Below are 22665 nucleotides of genomic sequence, written 5' to 3'. Positions count from 1 at the left end.
ATATTTTATTTTAAATTAATTATTAAACGATTGATGTATCACGGAACCTTTTGTTATGCTAATGATTTGAATTTATTCGATTGTTTTACCGCGCTTTTCCGAAGTCAAATTTTATAATATTTAGTTTTGCATTTTAAAAGACTGACTTAGAGTGAACTAAATAAATAAATAAATAAATAAATAAATGATGTTGGGAAAAAGAAAAAAAAAGACACATAAATAAATAAATAAATAATAGCATGAAAAGAGAGATCATACTAATATTTTTATATAATAAATTATTATTAATTAAATTATTTATATTTTTATTTATATTATTTATATTATCAGAGGGACATATATGTTACCCTCTGAGAACATTCGTGGACATTGGTTTTGTAGTTCACGTCCATGTTTTTAATGTCCACAGAGGGAGTATCGCTTCCAGGGATCATCTAAAAGCGGGCTTACTAGTAACGTATAGATGCTTTCTTACATCAATATTTTTAATGTAATTTATTTTAACGTAATTTATTAATTTTAAGTTAATTTAATTTATCTTTAATTTAATTTAATTTTTAATTTTATTTTTATTTTTATTTTAAGATGTTTTTATTAATATAGTTCAAAGTCTGGAATGTTTTCTAGTAATAATTCCTATGTTATTTTGTCTTATCTTGTTATGTATTTACTTATTTATCTATATGTATAAATGATTTTTATAATATGTATAAATGATAATTAAATGTGTAGTGATATTTATATGTATAAATAATGTACATTCTATAGTACAATTTTAGTATCTAGTGTCGATGAGGAAGTTTGTAACACATGCGCTGTATGGCCCATGAGCCAATGCCTTGCCTTTCGCATAATAAAAAAAAAAAAAAATAAAATAAATAAAAGCGGGCCATGACATCTCTCAGTCTTCTCTCTGATGTCATCTATAAATGTCAAACTATTCAAGACCACAGCTGAGAGTTGTGCGATTCATAAATTTCCTATAACAGAGACGCAAATGGCGGCATTGATGTCAACACATAAGTATATCGACGATCGATACCCTTTGACCGATTGAGTAAATGTCTGAGGCATTTCTCGATCAGCTGATTCAACGGTTCGTGTCCTGCAAAATGGTGGCAAGATGGCAAGTACCATAGTGCGTTGTTTGCAGATTTCGAGGAGACAATTAGGTGAGTTTCGAGCATTCATTCGTCATCAAAGTGCGCATTGTCATAAATCGCCGATGTCGTGAACGTATGTTATACTTCAAAAATAATATTTTCATCTATTGAGATATATTTCATGGGTGCGAGGTTATGTAATCAAATAAGTTGCACTATTTAAAGGTCTCCTCGGATCTAGTTTGAGCAGCCAGCAGAGAACGTTCGCCGATGCCGCTCCTGAGGGAAAAGTTAGACTCTTTTTCAACATTAAACTATTTCTTAATTGTACTTTACATCTTTCATCTTTTTTGTTTCATAGTTTCAATATATATGCTTATATTATTTTAACTACAAAAAATATAATTAAAAACAGCATGATAATATAAAACTACGCTAAATGTCAATATCCATCTCAGCATCTTTTTTTCTTCTTTTACAGAAACAGGGTTCGCCCCTGTCTGATCAGGATCGCATCTTTACAAACCTGTACGGCAGGCATGACTGGCGGTTGAAAGGTGCCATGAGCCGCGGCGACTGGTACAAAACTAAGGAGATATTGGACAAAGGTAGCGATTGGATCATCAACGAGATCAAGATTTCCGGTCTGAGAGGCCGCGGTGGAGCCGGTTTCCCTTCTGGGATGAAATGGTCCTTCATGAACAAGCCAGCGGATGGTAGACCCAAATATCTGGTGATCAACGGCGACGAGGGTGAACCAGGAACATGTAAGGATCGCGAGATTCTGCGACACGATCCGCACAAGCTCGTGGAGGGCTGTTTGATTGCCGGTCGTGCTATGGGTGCCTGTGCCGCTTATATTTACATACGCGGTGAATTTTACAACGAGGCGTCCAACATGCAAGTCGCCATAGCCGAAGCTTATCAAGCTGGTCTAATCGGAAAGAACGCCTGTGGCTCCGGATATGATTTCGACATCTTTGCTGTACGAGGAGCGGGCGCGTACATTTGCGGCGAGGAGACCGCTCTTATCGAATCCATCGAGGGCAAGCAAGGCAAACCGAGACTAAAACCACCCTTCCCGGCCGATGTCGGTGTATTTGGATGTCCTACGACTGTCACTAATGTCGAAACTGTAGCAGTTGCGCCTGTACGTATTACATACTGATATTTAGATTTTTTTATACTCATATATTATTATACATCATTATTTTTTTACCTTCATAATATTATTTATTCACAACAGACAATTTGTCGCCGAGGTGGAGCGTGGTTTGCTTCATTTGGTCGCACACGCAATCATGGAACTAAGCTTTTCAACATCTCTGGACACGTAAACAATCCCTGTACTGTCGAGGAAGAAATGTCCATCCCTTTAAGAGAGCTCATTGACAGGCATGCAGGAGGTGTAATCGGCGGATGGGATAATTTACTAGGTGTCATTCCTGGAGGCTCTTCAACTCCCGTCATTCCCAAGAGGTAAACATCCGGCTTCTCCGATGATCCAACAAAAATCATGATTGAAATGTTCTTTCAGTGCGTGCGACACCGTATTGCTGGACTTTGATGACCTCATCAGAGTGCAAAGCTCGTTCGGCACGGCCGCGGTAATTGTGATGAATAAGCAGACGGATATAATCAAAGCTATCACTCGTTTGATAAGCTTCTACAAGCACGAATCATGCGGACAATGCACACCTTGTCGGGAAGGTATCAGTTGGATGTTTAAAATACTAAAGAGGTAAGTATACAAACTTATAAATTGCCAATTCGAAAAAATTATTATTTAGATTTTATCATACAAATATATAAACTTTTTTCTCTTAGGTTCGTCGATGGTAACGCCGAAGTGCACGAGATAGATATGCTATGGGAGCTTACGAAACAAATAGAACTGCACACAATCTGCGCTCTGGCGGACGGCGCCGCGTGGCCCGTACAAGGTTTAATCAGGCATTTTAGGCCAGAGATCGAGGCGCGCTTGAAAGAACAAAAGCATGCCATGTCCAATTGAAAAGTCGAGCAATATAGGAACCGGAGATTAACATGTAATAGAGAAAAAAAATATTTAGAGCAATCCCGGTAAGATTTTATATATTTATTTTCAGTGTATATAAGTGAATTTACATGCGATAGTCACGATTCTCATGTAACGATGTCTTTCGAACCCGGGCTGATCGTTCACCCTGATGATTCGATTAATAAAAGAAACATAAGAGAAAAAACTTATATATTTATATATATACATATATGTACGTAGATCGCAAGTAGATATTCCTTTTCCTTAGAAAGATTGCAAATTAGGCCAAGAAGCTCGTAACGCATTCAGAGAGGAGAGTAAGTCTGCGAAGCGATGCGTTTCGGGTCAAAACTCGTGTGATATCTTATCTCGGACGGTTTAGCGCGAAGGAAATTGATGTCATCAATATCAGAATTGGTTACGATGCTAGACATTAAGGAAGCTCTTATGTGAATTACATGAGCAATCCACTTCTTCTTCAATAATAATATCCCTGAAATGAAATGCCAAGAGACAGCAGGCCAACTTTAGATTTCTAGAAAAATATACGATGTCAGAGAGAGAAACGTTGGGGATATCGCATGCGTAAAATACAACAAAAATTTGATTCATCTTCAAATATCGATCGAATTTACTTAGGGCCCTAAGATTAACATTTATTTTTTAACATTTGCACTCTCCCCTGCAAACAGCGTACATACTTTTACGTAGTCTTCGTGGGAATTATGGTACATCGCGCACGATGCGGGTGCTGGAAATACACGAATTATAGTAACGGCACTGGCGGTGTATTATGCAGGTAACGATGAGACAAACGATACCATTATATCGAATGAGAAATATTTTTGCCACGGAAACGCGCATTCGGAATGAAGGATAGGGGGAACCGCTTCCTTTCTCCATGAATCATGCATACGATCCGCTCGTTATTTATGGGGGAAATTCGGAGCGAAACGTAAGAAGTGAGCTCGCAACCGTTCGATAAAAATATTCGCCACTACAAGTTCTTATCGAACGATACTTTGCATTTATTCGTTCATCATACAAGAGAATTCGCTAGCGCTAACGTTTCCGCCGACTACAGTACGGATAATTAATGTGGCTTTAAAGATACGGTACAATGTGCGTATACAATACATATATACAAAAGCACACTCATTCGTTCACGGATACAACAGACGGATATTGTCTGTCTCGCTCTCTTTCTCGCTCGCTCTCTCTCTCTCTCTCTCGCTCCTTAGCGCCGCTAAAATCGGAACTGTCTTTTTCGCGATTTTTTTTTTCTCGAATTATCGTTAGTTACTTAAATAATAAGATTTAAGTTAGCCGTTACATTTTTTTCGGGATAGCCCGCCTATTTCGGAGAGCTATCCTGGTCGAGTTAGTAAGCGCACACACTGTCTTTTATGATAGGTCCGTTGTTATCTCTTTATTCTCTTTTAATACATATTCATATATATACAGAGTGTTTCAGAGTGAAATTAATCAACTTTACCAGTGTGTTCTGCATGTCATTTTAAGTAAAGAATATAAAATCTCATTAAAGAAAAATTACAGGTAAATTATAAAGTATGAATATAAATGTGTAATTTTGGTTTATTAAACTATCAATGTCTCGATAACGAATCGATAATATATGAATCTTCTTGTTTAGAATAATCTGCCGAATATGTTGAGAAAGTTTATCGATGTCGTTCCGAAACACACTGTATATGCATATATTTATATATATAGATATCGGTATCAATCGCGATCAGAACGTGACTTGTAATAGTAAAATAAAATTATAGCACTCTCGCATTTTACTCGCTTTTGGATTGTACTTGTTGCGAAACGCTTTGTCTTCTTCCCGTCCTCTCCCCGGACGAGTCGCGCTTTTCTTTCTTCTTTCGCAAAGGCTTTTTTCTAGAAGCCTCGAGAAAAGGTACATTATACACGATATGATTAAAAGCTCGCTGGTCGCTCGCTCTTTGGCATGATCATTGGCTGTCTTTCGGCAAGATCACGCTTATTGTTGGAGACCCCTGCCGCTGGACTCGCGCCATCGCGCATCCAGTTTCGCGTTAATACATGTATTTGCCATAAAAATAGATGTGCGCCTCTCTATCGCAGTTACCACACGTCAGTCCCCTGCCTACATAGTAACGTTCTACACAGGAGGAGGATACAATTCCATCTCCTCCGCCAATCGTCCCGGTTCCTAGACATCTATTCTCGAAACCATCCGAAACATTCGCGTTACATGTCAATGGGAATCGAACTACTGTTCCTTAACCGGGTGTCTCTCATCGTCGACGAGTATAAGTAGGTAGGAAATGATGCTAATTGCTTGCGCGATGCGTATCATATGTTTCCCAGGTTTCGAGAATCGTGCAACGTGACATCCTTTGAAAACCAGACGAACTTGGTCGCGATAGGAAGAAACTGACGATCTAATAACATTTAATGCACGATTGATACCGACGTTATTCATTCCCACTCGTCTTCTCGGTTCACCGACATTCACTACGGGATCTCGCTTTTTCACGCAACGAGTATATTAGCGATACATCACTAAAATATATACGATAATACGCGGAAATCGCAGGGCTTCGTTGAAATTGTTCCAGGAACGAGTCGTCGAAGCACGGAGATAAATTTATCGCCAAGTTAACTGACTTCTGTCAGGCCAAAGTGCCGAAGTGGTTCGATGCCAAAAGCAACAGCGGCAGTCGCGAATATAACCGATATCACCGGTTCATTTCGGTTTCGTTTTCGAAGTCAATCCCGAGGTCAAATCCGGAGCCAGCGATGATCATTTTACGTTACCAAGTACGTTCCATTCTCGGGAACGTCGCTGGTCGCGCGACCGAGTGCTAGCGAAACGTGTCGGATACTTACTCTTCGCGCTGTCGTTTATTCTTGGATGATAAGACGCTTCTGCAAAGAGCGTCGGAATTTTGAGAAATGGATCGAGCGGTATCTCTCGTGAATCAAAATGTCCCGCAAGATCGGAGAGTAATAGTTGCAGGCGACTCTCGTCGCCGTAGAAAATAAAAGAGGAAACCGCGAGGCTTTCTACATTTCTGTACGTCATAAATCAAGACGAACGATACGATCCATCGGAATCCACCGTGCCACCTCCGACAGATACATCAATCTTCTGTCACGTGTTAGGGGTATCTCTCGCTCCAGTGGCAGTGACTTTTTGACTGCCGTCGCACATAAAAGCGGCTGAGACTCGCGTTTTTACAAAACATACATTTGTCTCAGTCTGCCTATAAAACGTTCGCATAAGTGATTTTTATATACGAGTTATATACGCGCGATACACTGCACAGAGTTGCGCTTACGCGAATTGCGTTCGAATTATAATTAAAAATGTGAAGGATTATTCAATTACCTATATTTGTCCACTGTATTAAAAATTAAGAGGAAGTTATCTTTAGCCTTTTTTATCGCCTCGCAACCGTTTCTTGATCGTTAAGTCGTTTTAGTCGATAAATATCGCATTATATTATAATATAATCACAGATCATCTATATATATTTGTTACAATATTCCTCTGATAGAAAAAAAAAGATTACTAGAACGCCATTGTTTCCGTAAGTTACAACGAAGTCCTGCGACTTGTAAACATTTGATCGATTGACCGTACAAAGATCTTCTTTGAAAGCTGTTATAGAGAGAAACGATCGTAGGAACAATCGTTGTGCTTTATTACACTTCATTGGTCGGCGTGACTTTGCGCTGCATTTGCAAACAATTTGAGATACAACGCGTCTCATGTCCGTTCACGCAAGGGAAATGTGATTATAGAATTCGAAACACGCCGCGGTGGAGGATAAAAATAACAATAATGATGCTCTGATTTATTATTTGGCTCGCAAAATCAGGATAATATTAGGATAATAGAGCCGGTATACAACATGTCTTTTGTCGCTATGATTAATTCGCATAATATAACGTCGTCTCGGATCGTTTCCCGCGTAAGATTCGTCCGCATGTGGGATTTGCAAATCCGACGGGGACTCTGCCAGAACGTATGACCAGAATGAGAACGCACACAAACTAGAGAATCGAAACGTACATTTCTGCGCGCGAACGACGGCACGTTGAAATTGTTTCCGCCCTCCCAGAGACGTCACAATAACGCCGAGTTGTCATTTACATATCGACGGCGAGAAATCGCAGAAATGCAAATCGAGCGACGAGATTGTTCCAGCAATCCCATTTCTCTCGGATTGCAGCCTCGAGAAATTCGACGGCCGAAGTTACAGGGGTATGCATCTTTGTTTATCGCATGTCCGCGTGTGTGTATGTGTGCGTAAGTGTCTATGTATTCGTGTACTTGTACGTGTACAATGGTCAAAAGATCGCTCGTTGGCGGATGGAAGGCACGGGGTAAGGATATCTCAAAAGGGGATTCGAGACTCGACGACGACGGCGATGGCGACGGCGATGGTGATCGTGATCGTGTCGATCATCCTCGATCTCGTCGTACGAACTATCGATCGTCGCCGGCCCAATCGCTCGCCGCCCACGCGGGCAGTGGCGTCTCGTACTCCCATCCTGGGCCGCAGTAACGCCACGCGTGCAGATACATCACCAGGTCCGACGGCTTCGGGTCCCTGTACTTGACTTTGCACTCGTAGCAGTGCGGATCGACGGTGACCTTGTCGTTGGCGAAGGTAGAATCCGGCGGTTCCGAGCCCGTCTGCGTTCCTACGGTGACTTTAAGGGACTCCTGCTGCTGCGGCTGTTGTTGCGGCTGCTGTTGCTCGTCCTCGACCAAGCCCGGAGTGGATGACGGCGACGAGCCGTTATCCTTATCGTTGCCGCTACCCAGCACGCGCTCCTCCAACTCCAGCTTCGGCTTGAACAGACTCATGTCGGAGTCGCCATCCATGCCGAGCCAATTCTCGGCGTTGTGGATGCTGATTAGATCACGAACGAGCTCTTCGTCGGTCTTGCCGATGTTACCGCCCTTACCCTTGTGCGGACCGAATACCACGTGGTTGTAGAGCGGATCGTTTACCACGGGATAGCCGAGATACTGCAGGTGGACGCGAATCTGATGCATGCGGCCGGTTTGCGGCTTGCACAGAACCACGGACGACTTGCCGTTGTAGCTAAGACGCTTGAAGCGGGTGACGCAGTCCTTGCCTTTCTCCGAGACCTTGCAGACGCCGATCTTGTAGGAGACTACCTCGATCGGTTCCGAACAGATGACCTCTTCTTCCGGAAACTCGCCCTCCACTCGGCATACATATTGCTTGTGGACCTGAAATGTGAAGACGCGACATGTACGTTCGCTATATTTCCGAATCATTTAACGACAAACGAGCGACACCAGCTGCAACGCCCGTGTTTGTCTTGTGTAGAGCGCTTATGCAACACTTACCTGTCGATTTCTTATTTGGTGCTCCATCTGCCTCGCCTTTTTCGGCGTTCTACCGAACAGGAGTATGCCGCTGGTCAACCGGTCCAGCCTGTGAATGGTCCTGAGGTTCTTCAAGTTGTATTCCTTCGCCAGGATGAAGACCACGGTGTTATGCCGGTAACGGCCGCACGGATGCACCTGCGATCACAAAACGGGTCAAACGGTCAAACTTTATTTTCGTATTGCACTTTGGTTCGCAGCATTGAAGATAATAATATAAACTTGTGGAAAAGGAAGATTGATAGCAACATGATCAACTTCATCCCGGGATAGTTTTAGACATCTAAGATATTTCTCTCCTCCGCGAAACTTTTTCACCGTGTAACCAGGAATATCTGCAGGAGTGAAATTTGTAGGCGCTAAATTTACGAAGTGCACGCTATTTTGACGAGTTGTGCTTATCGGCATGTGGCCAATGTAAATTGAATGTACGTAAATACGTTCGCGCGCGCGCTTCCATGCAACATCCATGCGAGGGAACGCGGTCGGCCCATTTCTCCTGGCGAATTCGGGACAAAAAGCGATCGCGCCCACAAAGGAGAATAGATTCATGACACGGTTTCGAATCGACGCGGCCCGGGAAACGGCACACTTTACATGTTCGGATCAACAATGTGGATTTGTATGTACAAACGATGGGTTGGCCGGTCGGCGGATCGTATCGGATTCTTTCTGGGGCCGGTAAGTCCACGTTTCTATCAACACCGGTTACAAACGATGGCACGTATCCGCAATAATGCATGCCCGCTATCGAATCTCGGCGAACCGCTACGATAATCCAGCGATTGAAGGCACTTTTCTCCACTCGCAAGAGTACCATTCTTTCCAATTTTCTTCCACTGTAAAGTAAATTTTTCAGAATATCAAGCCCGTATTTATATAGCCGTTTTTGCTCCAGAACTCGGTTAGGAATGATCTTGATATATGATAGGGTTGAAAAAGATGAAGAGATAAATTTTGAGAATCAATTTAATATTCATGACATTATATTTGTAATTTATTAAGATAGAAGAGAATTTATAATTTAATTGATTAAGAGAGAAAAGAATTTATAATTTAATTTTAAATTTGTGTAATCTCAAAGTTTTGCTGATAAATACACAATTACTAATTTTTTCTGTTTTGGATTCAAAAATATCACCTACTATCAGAGTTGGGAAGTAACGCGTTATTACTTGTAACGTCGTTACCGTTACCGTTACTTTTTTTCGGTAACGATCGTTACTTTTTTCTGTCTGTAACGGTAACGGTAACGTCGTTACATTTTTACAGTAACGGTAACGAATTTAACCATTACTTTTATCGTTACTTTAATTTTGTAATCCTGGATAGTATCCCCTTAGTAATTGAAAAATTTATTCCTATTACAAAACAGTTTGCAAATATTTTGGAAAATTATATACATGCATGATGTTTTTCTCTGTATTCATAAATTTAAAATTTCTAAATTACAATAAATGAAAAATTGAATATGAAGAACATCAATGATGGAATAATTTATAATTATCGAATATATAAAAGTAATAATTATATTTTAAAATCAATTATAATAAATACTATAAAATAATAATTATATTTTAAAATAAATTAATTTAATTTTTCTATTATAAAAAGTAACGAAAAAGTAACGAATCGTTACTTTCTTAGTAACAGTAACGGTAACGAGTTACTTTTCAAAATTAGTAACGGTAACGAGTTACTTTTCACGAAAAGTAACAGTAACGGTAACGCGTTACTTTTTTGAAGTAACGTTCCCAACTCTGCCTGCTATATAGTAATCTTTCTATAAAATAAATATTTCTAGATTATAATTTTATAAAATTATGATATAATGTGCTATTTTTTTGCTAAATTAAAATTATTCTCGCTTATTTTTATTATATCTTTCTAATGTATTTTTCTAATGTATCATTACTATGCAATTATAATGTACGATATTTTAGCATCTTTATATTGAATATTTATCGAATAATATAAAATCTCTGTTTCTTTATTATTTCTAATATTTTTCTAATATATCTCTATCATTACAATTTTATAAAAAGTTATGATATAATATATTATACTATTGAAACAACTTAAAAATTTTACGAGCTGGAGAAAAGGTCGAATAATTTTATTATCATTGTATGAAATAACGGAAGAACAAGGAAACGAAGACGATGCGATAAAATACTGCTGTCTTTCCGATTGCATAACGCTTCAACGAAACGTCTGCACGCGAAAATTAATTCGGCCAATTGTCAGTCAACCAGAGGTCTCCTCGGAACCACTTGCTGACAGTCTAGAAAAAAGGGGAAAAAAAGGTACTCGCGAGAAAAAAGGAAAAACAAGGCGGAAAGCGATCCATTAAATCGCTCCTGTGCCATCCACCGGGTACTCGCGCATAGAATTATTTTTGCATTAATGCCCGGCGTTTTGTTACGCGAGCCCTTGTTAACGAGCCCCGAGGAGGGATGGAAAACGCGGCCGCCGACGCGACATGAATTCGGTTAACATTTGAGAGAAAAAAAGTAGCGAGCTCGCCGAGCTCTCGCAGTACCTATCGCGAATCACGGATTGTCGTAGATAAATAAAACTTGCAGTCGCTGCATTAATGTTGTATAACTAACAGTCTCGCGAGAACGAAGCAAGGGAGGAAAAAAAGATGAGAAGAAACGACAAGGAAGGCGCATTAAAATTTTCTAGACTTTCTCGTCTTTTTTCCGATAAGATTTACCTTTTATTTCTCCAACATATATAATGCAGGTTTATTTGTAAAATTAATCTCCCTTCGCACAAAAAGATTTAGTCTTTTTTTTTTAAAGCACCAAACCTCTTTGCGGACAGATGTTTCATGAAAGGGAGCTTTTTTGTGAAAGGATCGAATTTACAAAGAGACCGCGAGACATGTGTATTGTCGCGCGCACATACGTTATTACGATTATGTCACGGATGAGAATAGCCGAGATCAAAGTGTTGCTAAAATACAAAAGGAAAGAGAGAGCTCCGCGATATTTCCTCGGCGAGTAAGCCTTTAAAACCGTTAGTTACGCCAATGAATCACCGATACACGGTTTAATGCATCGGATTCGTGGAATTGCATCGCCACCGGTGCTCGCGTCCTTTAGTCACGTGTTTTTACAGCATTCGCCGAGTGCGACATTATCGCGGACGGCAATAATAGCGCGGAAAGTAAATTATCCGTGATTTGCGAGCGGCGTAATGCGCGCGATTAACATTTTAATAGCGAGTTTTATTCGTCGCGCGACTTGGGGTCGTTTGTGCGAATCGCCCACACGTGCGCACATTTTTCCTCTTGTGTTTCTCTCTCCTGCCAACCCCCTCGCTTCCTCGTTTCCCTCTGTATCGTCGCGATTGTGTCCCACATCCAGAGGTATCAGGAGAGATCGATGAGAGCCGAAACGTTGCATTTTAAAAAGCCGAGCTTTGTCGAAGGCTCCTGGCATCTGGCGTACGTCCGTTAACCGTGCCGTTTTGTTTGTCGGTCTGAGAAAAAACTGACTCGTTAACGACGATTTAGTCCGCGGGAGAAGAAGGGACCGCTAATGAAATCGGGACGCTCGACCCGAAGAAGCGAACGTCCGCGCTTCCGATTGTCGACGAGGTGAAATTTAATTTGAGGAAACACTCGAATGTATATTTAGACGAAACGAGAGTCTCTTCACTAATAAAATGCAAAAGAGTATAATTCGGGGATTCTAAATTTAACGGATTTCTAACATCGGGAGCTTGCTCTAGGAATAATTTTCAGTATAAAAAGACGGTTATATACGTGTACAAAGATGGGGTCGCAAAAGAATAAATTGAGATTCAGCGTATTTGGAGTGTCAAGCGAACGTCCGTGCGATCGCATGCATGGAGATTGTCGAGGGGTGTCATTCATGCAAGATAGCATGCGATCCCGCAAATAATGCGTACGTATGCGTGTGTACGTGAATGTATGGGTGCGTGTAATTCGGTAGACAATACGACACAAACAATTTTCTGGCAGTACAGTTCTGGCAGTACACCACTTACAGGGATGGAGGCGGGCTTGTTGACCACGACGACGTCCTCGTCCATGTGTATCACCGTGATCGGCTCCGAGGTGACAGGCACCTCGTGTCTGCAACACACCAATCGCAACCAGCTTAACGTGGCTTTGTTCCGTTTGCACGTCTCGCATATACATACGTACGTAACGTGGACGCATATACAGGGTGATTCATTTTAATCTTAACAGGCAAATATTTTGAAAAATATGCGAGATACGAAAAAATGTTTCAGACAAAAGTTATATGGTTTTAAAGGAGACATAAGATGGTGTCATTAATTTGACCTTAAATAGTTACTTGAAGGGTCACGTGAAGGTCACCCTCAATTTTTTAAATGGAACCGCCTATTTTTTATTACATATTCTTGTAGCTTATCTCGAGAGCTTTCCAAAACACTATAATTAAGTTAGTTTTCATTAAGTACTTTCTGAGTTATGAGGCTTGAAATCGTTCTTTCTTAATTTTACATAAACCGTAAAATATCTTGTAAAATATTCATTTTTCGATTACCTTACCTTAATACTTTTATGTACAAAATAATGAGAGGAATCAATTGGTGTAAAGAAAACACAGTTGTTTCGAAGAAAAATTATGTAATTTGCAATTAACAATTACATATTTTTTCTTAAAAATAACTATGTGTTTTCTTTACACCAATTGATTCCTCTCATTATTTTGTACATAAAAGTATTAAGGTGAGGTAATCGAAAAATGAATATTTTACAAGATATTTTACGGTTTATGTAAAATTAAGAAACGATTTCAAGCCTCATAACTCGGAAAGTACTTAATGAAAACTAACTTAATTATAGTGTTTTGGAAAGCTCTCGAGATAAGCTACAAGAATACGTAATAAAAAATAGGCGGTTCCATTTAAAAAATTGAGGATGACCTTCACGTGACCTTCAAGTAACTATTTAAGGTCAAATTAATGACACCATTTTATGTCTCCTTTAAAACCATATAACTTTTGTCTGAAACATTTTTTCGTATCTCGCATATTTTTCAAAATATTTGCCTGTTAGATTAAAATGAATCACCCTGTATATATACATATTCGTACATGTGCGTAAATTCGTATATCGCGATGATATTCGCGCGACAGGCAGAGAGTATTACACTACTTGTGGGAAGCACGGGTGTATAGGTGTGTCGACCGACTCGGATAGAAGCTAATCGACAGGTGATCACCGATGTGTAATATCGGGAGGAGGGAGACAAGCGCCGTGTTCGATCGTTCGATTCGATAATCGCGAGCCGCCAGCCGTATTTGATTGTCGTTACCGATTTTTCGCGGTTGCCGGCTGCGTTTAAAACGCGGACGCCGGGATATTCGCGCTTTTACGTTCGCTATATTCCGCGGATCGATGGCGACGAGGCGCGCAAAAGTTGCACCGGCTGGCATTTTCGCACGCGCGTGCGAGAGCGAAGCCCGATAACGTAAAGTGCCGACACGGCGATTCAAACACGGCGTTGCGCTTTTATCCAACATTAAGGTAAACAAATTAATCCGCGGCTAAGGGAAGGGGCGAGGTAGAAAGCGAGAGAGAAAGAGGGGGAGAAGGAGATATGAAAAATAAAGGAATATGCGGGGCAGAGGTGGTGCGTCTATCCGCGACGGCCTCAATTATGCATCCCATCTACCTAATGCATTTCCACTTGGCGAAACTACCAGGACCGCGAACGTGTCCTATGTATGTGCATTTTTTTCCACTCGAGCAATAAGGGAACTTGAACAGCGCGGAGAGAAAGAGAGAGCGCCTTCGGCGCTTCGAGATTGAATTTGCGAAATCTTTTTTCGTCACCTTGCAAAGTGCCACGTTCGCGGTAAATGGCGTTTGCGATAGCTGCGAATATCGAATAAAACAGAATTCAATTCGGCGAGCAAGACGTGTTCGTAAACTTTACAGATTTTCGCGGAGAAAATCCCGGATGGCGGCTCCCGAAATTCGAAGGCTAATCGCGAATCGATGCATCGGTTAGAGCTCTAGACGAATCGGTCTTCGGAGTGGATTGGAGACGAGCCGGGTGAATCGCGAAAAATACTAATGTAAGTCATAAAAATAGATCGAGGGTACATTTACAATGGCATTTCATAGTTAAATGAGACAAGCTTATTTTCTTTGAAAATAATATCTACGGTAGTACTTTTCTAAAAGGCATATTTTAATTTATAATTTAATTATGCATAATTAAATTATATGCTTAATTAAATTGTAAATTTAATTAACGGGACACGACGTCTCTAAGGCCGCCTCGAGTCGTCCATTACATCACGTGCATAACATTAACAACAAAACCATGATGTTAGTCACGCACTATTCTAATGTTTCAGCACTGCTCTATCAGACGTTACGTACATGTATTTACCGTCCTTTCCCCTTAAAACGGAAAGTGAATCACTGAAAAACGAATAATCGAGGCTTGTATACTTATCCTGTGCCCTTTACAGTTTTGTTCGACATATTCCTCTCCCCTTTTCGCCCACGAGTCTCTCTTTAAGGCGAATAATTCACGAGGGCCAAATGTACTGTGCATACGAAACCCGGAATAAGTAACTTCTATCTTCCAATTGGCTGACACGATATTATGCAACCTCACAACGAGAGGTAATAAATCGCTTCCGTCTCGTAAATCACATTTCCGCCCCAACATTTCGGCTTCGCCACTTTCAAAGTATCTTTGCATATACAGACATGCATACACGCATATATATCTCCTCTCGCCTCTTAAAGTTCGCGACAGAATTTCGAAGCGTGTCACATAAAGGGGAACATTAAATCATATATATTCGATCCTGTCGAAATGGCGGTGGATAACACAATGTGCTTCGCAGAGAAATGTAATGCTTCTCTTATCCTATCTTTAGTAACGCTGGCAACTATTCCAGGTGCTTTGTCGCCTCTGTAGAGAGAGAGAGAGATTCGCTTTCTCCCTCTTTTTCTCCCCTTTTACCGTCCATTCCTTACTAATTTTATTCAATCTCCAAATAAAAGATATATATAAAATCCAATAGAAGATATAAATTTTCCATTTTAATTCAGACCCACAAAACACACAAAATACATTTATGGAGTTATTGCAAATAGATTTAACGTTAGGCGATAAATAACATTTAAACAAAATATATATGATAGAAAATTCGTTTTCATATATCGAATCGACCTGTGGATAATAAAATTTTTCGAATAAAGTTCTCTCTTATACACAATTTTTTTTCTATCAAAAAAAAAAAAAAAATTCGTCACTTTTCAGTCAGTGTTGGTTCACGAACCAACGATATATAGTCGACGTGTAGCGTATCCGTCAAAATCAACGGTCTAATCGGAGAATCTGCTTCGCGTCCTGATGCATTCGCGAATCCGTCGTCGTTGTTTCTCTCTTGCGACATCACAATCGGTAGTTCGCGTAGCGCACATCGAGAAACGGCGACAACTGCGGACCCCCGAAGTGTCTCTTCCAAATTTAACGCGGGTCACATGCCGATGTGACACGCGCGTCTTCGCAAGATATACGCGTCCGTGCAAAGCGACCGCATTGACAAATCGGCGGACGGTATTATTATATACGGATCCCCAAGAAAGACAATACCGCGCGCGAGGGGAGGGAGGGAGGAGGGGGAGCTATTGTTTGTCAGACGGGAAGAGGGGTGATGCGTGCAAATTTATTTTCGGCGCGGCTGTGCCGTTGCAATAGCGAAAATGCACTCGCCAGTTCTCGACGACGCTCGTAAACGCGTCAAGCGATTTACCATGCGAGACATGATCGAGAAGTTGCACGGTAAAATATTGCGCGTTTACTTAACCGAGCGTCAGAGAGAAGAACGTGGAGAGAAGATTGAACGGCGCTTTCGAGGACGCCTTTGTTGTTCCCAAAGTCTGCTTCGATACCACCGAATATCATTTCATATAAATGCGGTTGATCGCATCTTCGATCATGCCGGAGGTCATCATTATTACAGCATTGTACGCGAATATTACGCGTAACCGTAAACTTGACGGAATCCCGAACAAGCGAGAAATGAGGATTATTTTATAATGAAGGAATTTTGCGGGAAATTTTGATACATACACGGAGGTTTACATTCACACAGGTAGTCTCTAGGATATATAATAGAATAATATTGACTCGACTCACATGCCGCAATCGATGCGGTTGACGCACTCGCGCGTCTGATTTATTCACACATAGTGTGTATGCGTATATATATTTCACTTAAAATGATGTGTTTATTTTAGCAATTTTAAAATTCTCTGTGAATTATATACAACATCCGCTTGCATAAATATATACGCTCTCAAAACACGTCGGTTACTCCCATTATGCTCCATTTTTTATCATGTTGTTTGATGATTAAATATATGGAAAGATTTATATATATAGAGGGTGTCCCATTTTAACTTTCACACTCGAATATCTCGAAACCATGGCGGTTTCGATGAAAATGTTTTAAACAAAAGTTGTATGGTTTTAAGAGGGCCATAAGATGGTGTCATTGGTTTTACCTTGAAAAGTCGTTTGAAGATCACGTGAAGGTCACCTCCAACTTTTTAAACGGGACACCCTATATACTTTTGTATATTCTTGTAGCTTGCCTCGAGAGCTTTCCAAAACACTATAATTAAACATTTTTTTCATTAAGTACTTTTCGAGTTATGAGGCTTGAAATAATTTCTTAATTTTACATAAACCATAAAATATCTAGTAAAATATTCATTTTTCGATTATCTTACCTTAATACTTTTATGTACAAAATAATGAGAGGAATCAATTGGTGTAAAGAAAACATACAGTTGTTTTTAAGAAAAAATATGGAATTGTTAATTGCAAATTACATATTTTTTCTTAAAAACAACTATGTTTTTTCTTTATACCAATTGATTCCTCTCATTATTTTGTACATAAAAGTATTAAGGTAAGATAATAGAAAAATGAATATTTTACTAGATATTTTATGGTTTATGTAAAATTAAGAAATTATTTCAAGCCTCATAACTCGAAAAGTACTCAATGAAGAAATACTTTATTATAGTGTTTTGGAAAGCTCTCGAGATAAGCTACAAGAATAAGTAATAAAAAAATAGGGAGTTCCATTTAAAAAATTGAAGGTGACCTTCACGTAACCTTCAAACGACTTTTCAAGGTAAAACCAATGACACCATCTTATGGCCCCCTTAAAACCATACAACTTTTGTTTAAAACATTTTCACCGAAACCGCCATGGTTTCGAGATATTCGAGTGTGAAAGTTAAAATGGGACACCCTGTATACATATATATGCATTATATATATAATTTTATATTATATATCTTCTCATCCTCTGAATAATATTGACACTGCTCTCGCACAATCAACGCATTACCGCTCGCCGTACGATTTCATATTTATGTAGCCCGACGTTTATTTCTCCATTTCGCGATATATGGTGACGTGGGAATTTTACCTACCGACTCGGTACGCGTGTTGGTCCATACGTGCGTACGTGCGTGCGCGCGTATAAAAATGTGCGTTACATTTTGCACATCAGCGCTCGTCGAAAAATTTATTTAAACTCGTGATTCAATCTGTATGAAGCGATGACATGAAAAACTTGCAAAATTGCGATATCAAACCTTCGGTTCACGTGCATAATTTCTACGCGTCGCCTATAATACGCGACATGCGTGATAAATGCGTCACGTTACACGGTCACGAGACACAGTTGCCTTTGATTGCGCATATATATATGTGTATGTATACTAATTAATATATAATTCACGTAATACGAATGTGTTGTAATCGCGGCGCGGTTCCAGTCTTCCCATCGCGACCAACCATAATGGCAAGGGAAAGCAACACCTGGCTTTGCCCGTAACCGTATCATTTCATGTTTCGGAACGAGAGATCCACTTCCGCGACGAGAGATTTCGCCAACTCGACTAAAATTTACGATAACGATGTTCTAACGAAATCAACCAGTCCAAAGTTGGAATTTATCGACGATTAACTCTTTTACGTAACGAATTATTAATGCCGCGAGATTAGCCTTTGAGCGACAGATTAGCAAACTGCGCATTAATTTGTCCTCAATTTTCGTTGCTTGCGCATTTCTGGAGGCTAAAAGTTTAAAAAATAAAGATACTGATGATCCTTTTCGGATAATATTATTTGTACAAAATCAATAATTATTACGCTTTTATTATAATTCCGCTTCATATGCGTGCGCTTATGGTAATATTTTGTCTTCTCGTAACGATCGTTAATTTAACTTAACGACATATTCGATACGCTCGCAGCCCTTCGTCGAGGATCGATGTAAACGCACGTTGCTACCAGCTTCCGTCATAGAACCAGTAACAGCTTCATGCATGAAACATCGATTCGGTCCGATACGCTTTAATGTGTCAAAGCGATCCCTGCCCTGGCTAGTGACTATTTGAATCCACCCGTGCGAAATATCAGGCCCTATTGGGACAAAAGCTTGTGTAATGTATAATGTCATTACCGAGATACAGATCGGTCAACTGCGGACGGATTCTCGCAGTCAATTGTCTATCGAGCGACGTCCACTTCCCACAAGATTTGCAAATCGATCAAAATCAGCTTTATTCAATTACGTTATCATACTTTATTTGTCGCGATTTGTCATTAATTTTCTATAACTATTCAAAACTATATAATCATAAATTAGCTCGTAATAATTAATTTTATTTCATATGAATGATACTTTAATATATACAGGATGTTTCTTAATAAGTGCGAAAAATTTTAGGAGATGATTCTTTGTCGAAAATTAAGGAGAGTTTTTCATATAAACATTAAAAAATTCTAATAAAAAATTGAATAGGGGTTATTATATATTTTTTATTAGAATTTTTTAACGTTTATATGAAAAACCCTCCTTAATTTTCGACAAAGAATCATCTCCTGACATTTTTCGCACTTATTAAGAAACACCAGTATATATTAAAGTATCATTCATATGAAATAAAATTAATTATTACGAGCTAATTTATGATTATATAGTTTTGAATAGTTATAGAAAATTAATGCTAGTTTCATCCTCTTATAACAATACGGGAGGTTGAAAAAAATATTAATAAATAATCTTTTTACTAGTAGAAAATATCCACCTAATTTCATTTCTTTAACTTGTTCCAAATTTGAGAAAAAAATAAAAACCTAATTTTTACCTCCATTTTTGGAGGAGTGTAACTCCACAGGGAGGGATGTAGGAGTATATGTTTATATGAAAAACTCCCCTTAATTTTCGACAAAGAATCATGTCCTAAAATTTGTCATTTATTAAAAAACACCCTGTATATTATGCATATATTTTTGATACCTTAAATATCTAATTTTCTAAAAGAATATTAAATTTGATTCCGAGATACATTTCTCTCTTATCGTAAAATTACCGCAATTCCCGACTGTTGGCGGAATCTTTCTCCGCTATCTCTCGAGAAAGAATCTCTTCCAGAGTTCATTAAGCTACTTTCTGCAGTAGCATCGTGCAATTTCGCTTCGTTAGGCTCGAACCGACAGCTCGATTTCGAGCAACGGTTAAGTTTCCCAAAGGCACAAAGAGGACGTAAAACGATTATCGAGCGATCAAAACCGCGGGATAGATACTTCGGCACGGTAAAGTTCAGCGGGGCAGCAAGTAGATAGGTAGGTAATCGCGTTAATTCCGCCGGATTGCAAGACGAAACTCGGCGAAGCTCTTGTCAGCGACGGAATGCGCTCTCGGGACACACCGGGGCTAACGTGGAATTTAGAGACACCCCGGCAGTCCCGACACGAGCGGAGGCCACTTCGCCACGAAAGGAGCAAGGTCGATTGACACGAAGGGCCGCAGCCGGGAACGAGCCGGGTTAATTGCAGTTAGAAACTGTCCGAGTTTCAGACATATTTCCCTAGACTAGTACTCTCTAAAAAACGTTGTAACGTTATGTTTACATGAATGTGACGTATGAATATCGATTGCAGCTCTTGACACGTGTACCCTTTGTTTGTATAACTCTGTAAATGTAATTGTTTTACATGTAAATCGATTAATCTCTATATTATTTTTTATGCCAGTTATTTAAAGCGGTTGTTTGCGGAAAGTATTATTTTTCAATTTTATTCGTCGTCGATTTAAAATCCCGAACAGCGAGCCGGATTCGTACGTACGTTCGTTCGTTCGTTCCACATTTTTCGATAAACCGATATCCGCCGGTTGTTCAACGTCGTCCGAGAAAAGTGCTTCTGACACTTCATTAGGGAAACGAGTAGAAAATGACAGAGAGAGATGCGGCAAAAAGACGCGCACAGATTATGCTGATCCGGATAACATTACGGTCTCCGATTGCAACTCGATCGGGGGACATTGAATTAGAATTTCATGAGAATCCTCAGTTAGTTTGAGCATGCATAGGTAGCTGGTCGCGGGACTTTGGGGTCGTAGACAAACAGGCCGTAAGACGAGTCGGTGACTTTCTCCGGTAATAGATGCGCCGACTCCTTCTCGCCAACTTTGAATTACAACGTCGCGACCGCTAAATCCACTCGGAGATTAATCCAGATTGCAAATTAAACTCGCCAAACATTGTCGGTTTTCATCGTGAAAAACAAACGCTATCGTTTCACGCAATTTTCCCCTCTTGAGACGGACAACGCTTTATAATATTTTCTCTCGAAAAAATCAATATAAAAAAATTATAAGGCCAATCAAAGTCCTTGTCCAATTTTTTATAGAAATATACGCATCTTTACGAACGCATCGAAATAAGCAATTATCTTTTTTTGCCATCGCGTAAAATGATTCAATTTTCACGCGAACTAACCGGAAGCGAGCGCCTTCGAGGAGACCAAAGGCTTAAGAAAGCGAGCGGCGGCGGAGAGAGTGATGCCAGGGTAGGCGATAAAGAGAAAGCGTGTCGCGGGTCGAGGGCGCGGACTGCAGGCCCCGGCGACAGGTTGATTTATTAGCGTGAACCGGGTTGCACGATGATATCGGCTCGGGGGCGAGGTCGGAGGTCGGCCACCTCCTTCTGCGCTTCGCAAAATACGAAGAACGCCCGCGGGTGTCCTGCCTTATCGCGTCCGGATCGCGCACGGAGAATTTCCAGAGGTGCGCCCCGACACACCTGACGCACTTCCTGCGCTGACGCGTTTCCGCCTTGCTTATTCCGATTTATTTCCCGGGTCTGACGAGCGAAATTCGTGAAAAGAAAGAAAAAAAAAAAAAATCTCCCTCCTTCCGTTCGATATTATAACCCATACCTCTTCGATTGAAATGTTTTCTCCCATGTCCTACAGTTCGTGTTCCGCTTCCGTTATGCGCCAGTGTTTGCGCACCCCTGCTCTAGGCTTCTTGCACGCATCTTCGCGATCGATCTTGGCGGTGATTACTGTTGCCGCTCCGAATAGTTCGCCTGGAGAGTCGATCAAAAAGCGGATATTAAGCGGATTATGCGCTTCTTCAACAAACGTTACGATCGTCCGCGAGGGAACGAGCTCGCCAGAAGAAGAGACTCGATCGATGCTGCGAAGAAGCGCTGCAAGATTAATCGCGCGGACGGATGGCTCGTGGGCGGATGTGCGTCATCGATTCTACCGCTATGTTACCGATGCGATGCAACGGTACGGGGGGACCGCTCTCCTGCGAAATTACACGGCGGGCCCCGACGGGTCGCCCGTTTACAGACGGGCTCTTCCGGCTAATTGAATCATCCTACCCAATTTCCCGCATCGCCGATAGAAGGGAGCGCGCGAGATGGGACGATTCCGGAATGAAGGCCGTGGGCGAGCAAGCTCTCGTCACGCCCATGGGTTTTCTCCAAAGACCCCCTTTCGAGAGACTATTCCGGACCATCTATCTCGACGCCGGGTACCGCGCGGACATTAATTAAAAAATGGAAGAGCGAAAAATATGCCGCCGTTGAAATCGTCCACTTAAGGGGATGCCGGATGTCCTGTTTTACCGATAAAATGTTATATTTCATTTTTGTCCGAAATCTTTTTATTAGTTGCACAAAATAATAAATGCTCCTCCACGATTAAAGTACATACAGAAACAAAGCGGGAACCTCCTGATTTTATATTAAAAATTAAAAAAAA

The 22665-nt window shown here is 40.5% G+C and overlaps 2 protein-coding genes across 5 annotated transcripts in view; one reads left to right on the top strand and one right to left on the bottom strand.

Moving 5' to 3' along the window:
* The first annotated feature begins 1026 nt into the window (after positions 1-1026).
* On the top strand, positions 1027-3332 carry Nd-51 (NADH dehydrogenase (ubiquinone) 51 kDa subunit). Its single transcript, XM_083102582.1, has 6 exons — positions 1027-1172; positions 1329-1393; positions 1585-2253; positions 2350-2582; positions 2641-2844; positions 2931-3332. Exons 1-6 carry the CDS (start codon positions 1124-1126, stop codon positions 3115-3117), a joined length of 1407 nt encoding a protein of 468 aa, XP_082958708.1. The 5' UTR covers positions 1027-1123; the 3' UTR covers positions 3118-3332.
* LOC145973300 (pseudouridylate synthase RPUSD2) overlaps positions 3192-22665 on the bottom strand; it is a 147810-nt gene continuing 128336 nt past the window's right edge. For all 4 annotated transcript variants that reach the window (XM_083102578.1, XM_083102576.1, XM_083102575.1 and 1 more), the window contains 3 exons: positions 12566-12653; positions 8507-8683; positions 3192-8386 (listed from right to left, as the gene is read on the bottom strand). In XM_083102578.1, the coding sequence (XP_082958704.1) occupies positions 7610-8386; positions 8507-8683; positions 12566-12653 (1042 nt within the window). In that variant the 3' untranslated portion in view covers positions 3192-7609. The remainder of the gene's footprint in view (positions 8387-8506; positions 8684-12565; positions 12654-22665) is intronic.

Source organism: Camponotus vicinus, unplaced genomic scaffold (assembly GCF_025532165.1).
Source record: "Camponotus vicinus isolate PSW18456_S1 unplaced genomic scaffold, iyCamVici1.0 SCAF_6, whole genome shotgun sequence".
Taxonomy (NCBI): domain Eukaryota; kingdom Metazoa; phylum Arthropoda; class Insecta; order Hymenoptera; family Formicidae; genus Camponotus; species Camponotus vicinus.
The sequence above is the reverse complement of the archived record's forward strand: the minus strand, read 5'-3'. Positions and strand labels throughout refer to the sequence as shown.

Coding starts and splice junctions, on each gene's coding strand:
- Nd-51 (XM_083102582.1), top strand. CDS start 1,124: ATGGCAAGTACCATAGTGCGTTGTTTGCAGATTTCGAGGAGACAATTA. Junction 1,173..1,328: donor GATTTCGAGGAGACAATTAG/GTGAGTTTCGAG, acceptor CACTATTTAAAG/GTCTCCTCGGATCTAGTTTG. Junction 2,583..2,640: donor ACTCCCGTCATTCCCAAGAG/GTAAACATCCGG, acceptor ATGTTCTTTCAG/TGCGTGCGACACCGTATTGC.